The 9,176-nt window shown below is 37.3% G+C and overlaps 1 protein-coding gene and 1 long non-coding RNA gene across 2 annotated transcripts; one reads left to right on the top strand and one right to left on the bottom strand.

Moving 5' to 3' along the window:
* LOC131316364 (uncharacterized) lies at positions 1–1,206 on the bottom strand. The gene is made up of 2 exons (XR_009197083.1): positions 1,076–1,206; positions 1–995 (listed from the first exon to the last, which is right to left on the bottom strand). It is a non-coding gene; the product is annotated as an uncharacterized LOC131316364 (long non-coding RNA).
* Positions 1,091–8,778, top strand: LOC131316363 (sulfite exporter TauE/SafE family protein 3-like). The gene is made up of 12 exons (XM_058345699.1): positions 1,091–1,315; positions 3,942–4,101; positions 5,021–5,221; positions 5,303–5,367; positions 5,666–5,693; positions 5,800–5,882; positions 5,951–6,037; positions 6,255–6,305; positions 6,457–6,678; positions 7,473–7,566; positions 7,795–7,935; positions 8,065–8,778. The coding sequence occupies exons 1-12, from the start codon at positions 1,091–1,093 to the stop codon at positions 8,145–8,147; spliced, it is 1,440 nt and encodes a 479-aa protein (XP_058201682.1). The 3' UTR covers positions 8,148–8,778.
* Positions 8,779–9,176: the final 398 nt, after the last annotated feature.

Raw genomic sequence — 9,176 nt, 5'->3', positions numbered from 1 at the left:
CTTGAGCAATAAAATTATTCAGTGTTGTGTTTTGCTTTTTCTTTTTTTGTGATTGTACTCTCTTAGTAATTGCACACGATACTAGAGAGAGACCTTTTTAAAATTTTGAAGAACCGGTTACATACACCTCTCGAGTATATGCACCCATCCACTCAACAGAAGTACTTAAAAAGAGCACTTTTCTACTTTAGCCAAGTTATTTTTGAACTCATATTGCACTAGACTTTCTACTTTAATTCTATTCTCTACAAATAATTTCCATTTAATTTTTTTTTATCTTTTTTACTTAAATAATTGTTTATCCCTTTTCTTTATATATTTTCATACTATTTTTCAAATACTATACTTTTTTAACGGTCATATTTTTGTAACACTCATAATTCAATGGCTATATTACAATGGTCATATTCCAACAATGATATTTTTGTAATTTTGTTGTGGTGAGGGTCACGTTTTAAAGGTCATATCTTTTATTGTTGTGCTCACATTTTTCTATTATTTTTTTCCTACCGGCCATTTTTTTTATATTATTGAAGTGATTCATTTCTTAGACAAATAAAATTAATTTAAAATTTGTTGTGAGTGTAATGCACGGATTGGCGTGTACGGTCTATTTTTGAATCCCGCACAAATGATAGTGCATGAGTGAGACGATTGACATCATTTGTGAAGGATCCGAAGTGAGCCCCGCAAGTTGTTTTGTTCACAAATCACAATCAATGTATTACCGCACGTTTTGCGCCTTTCTTGAAAAAGGAAAGAAAGAAATACAGTAAAATGGGAAGGCCTCTTGTCTCAGAAACTTTCTCGGATCGTCGCCGCACGTCACTCTCCTCGCAGTGACACAAGGATCTTCAGCTCTCTCTCTCTCTCTCTCTCTCTCCTATTTTCGTCGGGTTTCTCGGCAACCAAACAGGACTCCTGTCTCGCTTGGATCTCTTCGAAACTAAATTCCCTTCACCGGCGCATTTCGATTGCCTTTTTCAGGTCGTTTTCTGGTTTACCTTTTCTATTTCTGGCCATTACTTGTACAAAGAGAAACAGAGCTTTATAACGCATTTCCACATACAGAAACACAAGGGAGAGAGGAATGGCGGAAATCGGAGCGAAACGGAGGGTTCTGAGATGGATTTCGATGGTATCGTGGAGCGTTCTTGTAGCATCAATGCTTGCTTCAGCCGAAAGAGCCTTGAAATTACAGCAAGCGTCAACCGAAACGCCAGCCGTGGAAGCGTCGGGATCGGACTATCTTACGCAATTCGTGAATTTCTTGTGGCAGTCGGATCGATCATCTGGTTACCGACACGTTTGGCCTGTAAGTGGAAATTATGAATTCAATTAGGCAGTAATTTTCACTCTCTTTTTACCCCTCTTTTTGTCTGATATGAAGTTACAATGTTAGTCATTTTAAGTGTAAGGGAGTACATAAATGAAAGCTTAATTATGTAAATTCACAAAGACAAAAAGAGGGGTGGATTTGGTTTGCCTTTATATGCATGAAGACAAAATTATTATAGAAAACAAGGTCAGGTATTTTTTTTTTCTTTTCTTGGATCATAAAATAGGGTCAGTCTGTGGATAGTAATTTTAAATCGAGTTCTTCTCTGACCCTTCAAATAGATTGGAGAGTACAATTGCAGCCCGGAAAACTTTTTCCCGACCCCAGCCCAATTCAATGATCGGGACAGTTCATTTTTTTGAACTTATCGAGAACAGCAAACACTTTAAAAATCAAATTGAAAGGCATATTCGGAACCTATTTCTGTTGCAAAAAATGGTTGAAATGAGTTCTGACCCGGTGTTACAATCTTATTTTTTTGCAAGATTAATGTGTTCTAAAATCATGTCAAATGATAATCAATCAACTTGATTTTTGGTATGCTTGATACTCTTAACGAGCTAAACAGAATGAACAGTCCCGATCATTGTAGCGGGCTCTGAAAAACATGGGTTGCTGCAGCACTATACCGTGTAGTGCGGCCGATCCGGCCGTCCGGCTCAGATTTAATTCGAGCTTCTACAAATCTTAACTGTCAATTGTTCGGTTTAAAACCCGAGGCTGGATGATCGGCTACACTACACAATATAGTGCGGCTGATCCGGCTGTCCATTTCGTTAATGGACGGCTCGAATTGTAATCGAAATAATAGATGGTTAAAATTTTTAGAAGTTCAGATTAAATCCGAGCTATGCGAGATGAACGACCGGATCAACCTTAGTACACGGTGCAGTGCAGCAGCAACCCCCCTTCCATCCTTAGCAGCATCCAGACAAGTTGGTCTGAATCAACTTATTGGTATAGGTGGTGGTAGGTTAAGTGGATTGGGTTTGCCTTTACATGCATGAGGACAAAATAATAGTATTATGTCTTGTGAATAATAATGCTATGATACTATTAATATTAGTATATTCTTGCTGTGGGGAAGAACTGATAACTTCGTCCAAGCCTGCTGTCTATGTATTGCGATTGATATTGATAGGTTCTTTCCTCTCCATATTTTACTTGGTGGATTGATTGGACTTCATATACCTGATGACAAAAGAATAGTAAGAAGATAAGTGCACGCACACGTTTCACGTTTTCCTATTGGGAAAATTTTAAAATAGTAACTCACCTTTCACACAAATCACGTATAGATACTTGACTTTTTAATATTATAAAAAAAACACATGATCTAGTTAAAAACTCATCAATTTTCCACCCGCAGTTAATTTTTCATAAAAAAATAGATGAAAATGCTAAAATGGCCTACATCTGGCCCATTTGAAGGAAAACCAGCCCATTTGAAGGAAAACCAATATAAGGAAAAAACACATTACTGATATCTCCCGTCAAAACCTACTTGTGGGGCCATGGAGTTCCAATGTTTGTTATGGGAGTAATGCTTAAAATGCTTCATCTTGGTTATTGTAACTCTTTGTTTTTGTTGAATTGGTTATTGCACATTTTGGGATCAAATTTGTGTGCCATTTTTTTCGGCTGAGCTTAACATCGTGTGAGGCAAATGAAGGAGAAGAAGGAGATGTTTGGGAATTTGGGACATCCCCATTCCACTTAACTTTTTCTATAACTTTTAATTTTGTTCTTATTTGAATTTTTTCCGTATTTCTTAGTTTTGTGGCTCACTTTTTTTGTTTTCTGATTCGTCTTGTGAAGACGAATCAGAAAAGCAAAAAAAAAATTATATATTTATCCAAATATTTTGGAAAATAGTCAATTTTTTTGACTTAAAATGGTTATTTTCTAAAATATTTGGGTAAAATAAAAAATATATACTTTTCCGATTTGTCTTGTTGAGACAAATCAATAAGTTACAAAATGTTGATGCAAAACTAACAAACGCGAAAAAAAGAAAAGAAAAACAAAACTAAAAGTTATAGAAAAAGTAAAAATATTATAACTCCATGGCCCCACAGGTGGGTTTTGGTGGTAGAAATCAAAAGAGTAATATTTTTTTCCCCCAAAATGTATATTGGTTTCCCTCTAAATGGCCAGGTGTAGGCCATTTCATCATTTCTGTACGGGTGAAAAAGTGATGAGTTCTTAAATATGTCAGGTTTTTTTTTTATAATATTAAAAGGTCATGTGCCTATACGTGATTTGTGTGAAAGGTCAGGTGCTATTTTGAAATTTTTCCTTTCGTATTTTATGATGGTGATGGAAGTTGATGTTCACATGGCTGATGAGCTGATTTTATTTAGAATAAGACTTATATTTGACTTTAGCTTTGTACATGTAAATACACATACTTTGATATGTCGTCCTTATGCATGCATTTGCATGTGTAGGCAATGCGCCCGCCTTTTGGTTATTAATTCAATAGACATCTTAGGAATCATTTATTTTATTCATGTTATCTGTTTGTATTTAAGTTTTCGGCCAACATAAGAACTGATTTTCAGAAGTTTAAGTGTACACAATTGTTGAATCTGATTTACAGGAACTGAAATTCGATTTCAGAATTGTTTTGGCTACCATAATTGGATTCTTTGGAGCGGCATTTGGGAGTGTTGGTGGTGTTGGTGGCGGTGGAATATTTGTTCCTATGCTTACCCTAATAATTGGGTTTGATGCAAAATCAGCAACTGCAATATCTAAATGTAAGGACAAGCATATTCATTTAATAATACTTCTAGGTAAGTTTAAATATTTTAACCAACATGAATGGACAATGCAGTGACCATTTGCTGTTGAATTTGTGGAGTCTGGACTAATAACAAACATTCACAAATGTGAAATTCATTTTGTGTCATAAAATCACAGAAGATGGCCAAGACCTGGTTTTGGATTCATTCTGTACCATGGTGAAAGGGACTCTGTTTATAAGATTTTTTCAGTTTTGTAAGGATATACTTGGACGGCAGACAGTTGATTTATTGCAGTAACGTGACAATTGGAGGCCGTAGCCTAGCGGCTTGAGGCCCCCGTTGGCCACCCACGCCTCCTTAGGTAAAGTAAGATTGGGCCAAATGTTTGAAGCCCCAATACAATCCAAGATTTGACCCCAGGGAAAAAAAAAAAAAAAAAATCCAAGCCCAGCCAGGAAAAGAACGAAAATGGCATGGCTTGTCCCAGGTAGGTTCAGTGTAGGATTTGGGGGCAACGGGAGCATGGCTGGCAAGCCAACTTCAAACGTAAAAGATCGCGGACATTATAGAGTTTCACTTTTTGAGGAAGTTAATTTGATCGAGGCAATTGAAGGCGTTGAGAATATGATTAATTAATTTATCCCTCTCTCTAGCGGCTTAAGCTTTTAGATGAGTTTAGGGCGTGACATTCTAATAGAAATGATTAAGCTTTGTAGAACACCTTTATCAAATTGGTTAACACTTAACAATCAAGAAAAGGAACGTGTCTCGTACATGACACCTAGTAAAAGAATAAAAAAAGAAAGGGTGTTTCTCAGGGGACTACTTCCAGTGTTCCATGTAACTTCTCGGGTATAGACTGTGTAGTTAATAGTAATTGCCCTAGGGATTTCAGAGATTTGCATTACTCTTCCCTTATGTCTGTTGTCAGGTATGATCATGGGTGCAGCAGCCTCAACTGTTTATTACAATCTTAAGCTACGGCATCCTACACTTGACATGCCAATCATTGACTATGACTTGGCATTGCTTGTTCAACCAATGCTCATGCTTGGTATTAGCATTGGTGTTGCTTTCAATGTGATTTTTGCTGACTGGATGGTTACAGTTCTGCTAATTGTTCTCTTCGTAGGTAAGTATTTGTTTTATTTTCATATTGTTGGTTCACCTTTCTGCTCTACTGATACTCTTAACATGATATGGCGGTCTGCAGGCACATCAACCAAGGCCTTCTTCAGAGGTGTTGATACATGGAAGAAAGAAACCATTATGAAAAAGGTATTACGAGGTTCATGCAATTAACTAGTTCGAAGGCAGTTACAATTCACACAGAAAACGAGACTGTTTGACTTGGTGTTCAATTTTATCAGACATAATCTTTTTAGAAATAGCTTAGCGTCAAAGGTATTACTAATCTATTGCCATCTTACTACTTTGTGCCATATTTATTGAAGTTGATGCTGTATAAATAACTTGAACTTCTTTTGTGTCATATAGTGCCATGTGCCCGTAGGATATGTGTGTTGTTGTGAACCAATCTTTCATTTTGATTATCATTTCTTGTTTCTGATTCCAGGAGGCTGCCAAGCATTTGGAGACGACGGGTGAGTTGATCTGGTATTCATCTATAAGGCATAATAGAATAGGCCTTCTTGCTGATAATGATTTTTTTGGTCGCGGAATATTCATGTATATTTCCTGTAATATCAGCTAATAGTCAAGAAGGAGCAGAATACAAGCCCCTTTCTGGTGGCCCGAGCAATGACACCCAAAAGGAGACCAAGGACATCGAGGCAAGTATCCTCAAGCAACTCTTTGAGTTACAAATATCTCTCTAGTATAATGTGTATAAACTTCACAGGTCAGCATAATTGAGAATGTTTGCTGGAAGGAACTTGGGCTTCTTGTTTTCGTTTGGGTTGCATTCCTAGCATTGCAGATCATCAAGGTTCTCTCTCTCTCTCTCTCTCTCTCTCTCTCTCTCTCTCTCTCTCTCTCTCTCTCCCTCCTTGCACCCTTCATATTTGGTACGTCCTGGCATCTTTTTTTCTGATATTTTATATGCACTTCATATTTGGTACGTCCTGGCATCTTTTTTTCTCTGATATTTTATATGCACTTTCTCCATTTTCTGACTTGTGAGGTTACTTGTCTATTGAAAACAGAATTATACAACCACTTGTTCAATGGCATACTGGGTCTTGAACTTATTACAGGTATCTTTTTAATATGTATGTTAGAAGGATATCCGCATCCTCTCCTTTTTTCCTGCCATAAGACAGTTTGTCATGTGGGATTTTTGTAATGAGTTTCACCTTGACAAACTGTAAAGTTGGTTAGCATCTAAGTGAACTCATTGTTCTGCAGATCCCCGTTTCTGTTGGGGTAACTTTGTACGAGGCAATTAATCTGTACAAGGGGAGGAGAGTAATTGCATCGAAAGGGGATGATGGCTCTAATTGGAAAGTGCACCAGCTGTTATTGTACTGCTCTAGTGGTGTGCTAGCTGGTATAGTCGGTGGGCTGCTTGGTTTAGGAGGAGGATTCATTATGGGCCCATTGTTTTTAGAGCTGGGAGTCCCTCCTCAGGTTATGTTGTCACTTTTGTTTCTTGAAATATGCCGACAAAGAAGAGATAATATAAAATTTACAATTAAGAGGGTGGTTACTTTTTGCTTCATTATTTGTTTTGAATCATTTAACTACTGCTATCTCAGTTTTAGAGGACTATGGCTGATTTCTAGGTTTTATATGATATATTTGTGTTGCCTTATTTTGAAAATCTGGTCCAAGTGTCCGTTAAAAGAATTTAATGCTTCATGCACTTTATACCTTCTCAATTAATTTATGATTTATTTAACACCTAGAACCAGTGTCCGTCATGACAATCTAGGATTTCAAAAGAAAGGCCTTTCCATTTCCATTAGTGTTTAGAGGAATCCAGGTCAGTTTGAAAACTTGGTACAAAAATATAACTGATTGTCTCTTTTGTCTTGGTGAAACGTGAAGTGATACTTCTGAATTATTGTAATAATTCAAGAAGTTTTTAGGAATTCACTATTTTGGTTGCTGTGATAACTTCGGTAGTTGATGTTTGGGCAAAGAATTGTGTGTTATATGTTGAACATAACAGTCACAGGAGTAGATTTGGGAAATTTTGGGTGACAGAAATAGCTTTATTGAAATTTCCATGTCCGTCATGGAAAGATGTATGAAGTTTCCAAAATATAGATCTCAAAACTGTGTAACCTACAAGGATAAATTTTTTTGAAACTAACATAGAAAATGAATGGGGAATAACGGTGATGTTGGAACAACTTTCGTGTTAATTGCAAGCATTTGCTTTCTGTCTGGTCCTGAACTCCTTGAGAACTTTTGTGCAGGTTTCAAGTGCCACAGCCACCTTTGCAATGACTTTCTCCTCTTCAATGTCTGTTGTAGAATACTATCTTCTAAAACGTTTTCCAGTACCCTATGGTAAGTCATTGCACCGGTTCTGCACTTAATGTAACCAGTCCCTAAGGTTGTCTTCACAAATCATCTAGTGCATCGATGTTGAAATACTTCCACAGGCAATTTCTGTTCTCAATCATCTAAAAATTTGAGAAGCAGAGACGGGGTTATTTGCATCTGAATACTACGTCTGAACTCTGAAGTTCATCTGAATTTTGTAGAAATTTGATTATCATTGCATGCATGTTGCAGCTCTCTACCTTATTGCCGTGGCAACTGTCGCTGCTTTTATTGGGCAACATGTTGTAAGAAAACTGATCATCATACTGGGAAGAGCATCTTTAATCATCTTCATTCTAGCTTTCATGATCTTTGTGAGCGCAATCTCCCTAGGTGAGCTTCATTTTTCCCATTGGTTGGAGTGGTGAAATGTTTTTTCCTGACAAAATGATCGACTCTCTAATTTTACTGTTTTGGGACTGTTGGTGTATGAAATTAATACAACTTGGTTTTATTTTATAGGTGGGGTTGGTATATCTAACATGATTGGGAAGATTGAGCGACATGAATACATGGGTTTCGAGAACCTCTGCAAGGATGCTTAGTTTGTCATCGTCCCTCTTCCTTGCACCGTTAGCTTCTGCTATTCTTCACAGGGTAGGATGAATGATAGCTATGACCTACTGAAAATTCAGTATGATTGCTGTCATTTGCTAATAGAGTCTTTTCCGTAAGAACAAAAAATGTTCTATTTTCCTCCGGAGCCAGCTGTAGGCAAGGTATAAGATTTATGCTAATTGTCTTGCCTGTTTCAATGGTCTCTCTTTTCTTTGGTTCTCACATTTATGTAATGAATACACCGCTGGGTGCTGGTCCTGCTGAACTTTGAGTTCGGAAACTCAATAGTGACAATAGCATTTGTACGTTTGATGAGAAGACCGGAGGATCAGTTGTCACTAAGACAGTGAAGAAGTCGCTTTTTTTTTCACGGCAACGCCAAATAAGGGGGAAGTTTCTCTTGTATTGTTCTTTTGCTTTTTCTCCTCCCTTTGTAGGGTATTTTCCTCCTTTCATGTAGCTTTTGCACCTCTCCGGGGTTGTGTGCCTTCAAGGTTTCATTTGTGCTCATTTTTATTGATTTGTGCTACGTTGGGGTCTCGAGACTCTGTGCTGCCTATTTCTTCATTGGCACTGCACTCTAATTTTACTACAGATCTGGTTCCCTGTTTGTGCAAATTGAGCTTGAGCTCGCGTCTAAGTTTAGCTGGTCTCAGCTAGTATCTATTGTCGTAATGAAATCCCTCAGTGATCGCCCGTAATGACGGTTTGAATGAAATTTGTGATGATAAAAAATAAAAATAAAAAAAAGCACAGAAAAACATGCATCGAGATGCTAAAAAAACACAAAAACAAGAACAAGAACAAAGCCCAACTATGCATCGAGGTTCATACACGACAATTGACCTCTAAGTATTCTATATCAGCAATGTGCAACCACATGATGTTGAGAATTCCATGGTACTGAGATTTTGGTGTTACGGTTTCTCTATTTTTCTTTTCCAGTTCGTGATTTGTGGAATATCAGTTTCAAAGATCAATAGGCAATAACGCCACAACCCCTTTTTTTTAGTTCC

Source organism: Rhododendron vialii, chromosome 2a, assembly GCF_030253575.1.
Source record: "Rhododendron vialii isolate Sample 1 chromosome 2a, ASM3025357v1".
Lineage (NCBI taxonomy): Eukaryota > Viridiplantae > Streptophyta > Magnoliopsida > Ericales > Ericaceae > Rhododendron > Rhododendron vialii.
The sequence above is the reverse complement of the archived record's forward strand: the minus strand, read 5'-3'. Positions and strand labels throughout refer to the sequence as shown.

What these genes read in the sequence shown, in the direction of transcription:
- LOC131316363 (XM_058345699.1), top strand. Translation starts at nt 1,091, where the DNA reads ATGGCGGAAATCGGAGCGAAACGGAGGGTTCTGAGATGGATTTCGATG. An exon ending in AAGAAACCATTATGAAAAAG is followed by an intron (nt 5,368 to 5,665) that starts GTATTACGAGGT and finishes TTCTGATTCCAG; the next exon opens with GAGGCTGCCAAGCATTTGGA. An exon ending in AGGAGACCAAGGACATCGAG is followed by an intron (nt 5,883 to 5,950) that starts GCAAGTATCCTC and finishes TAAACTTCACAG; the next exon opens with GTCAGCATAATTGAGAATGT.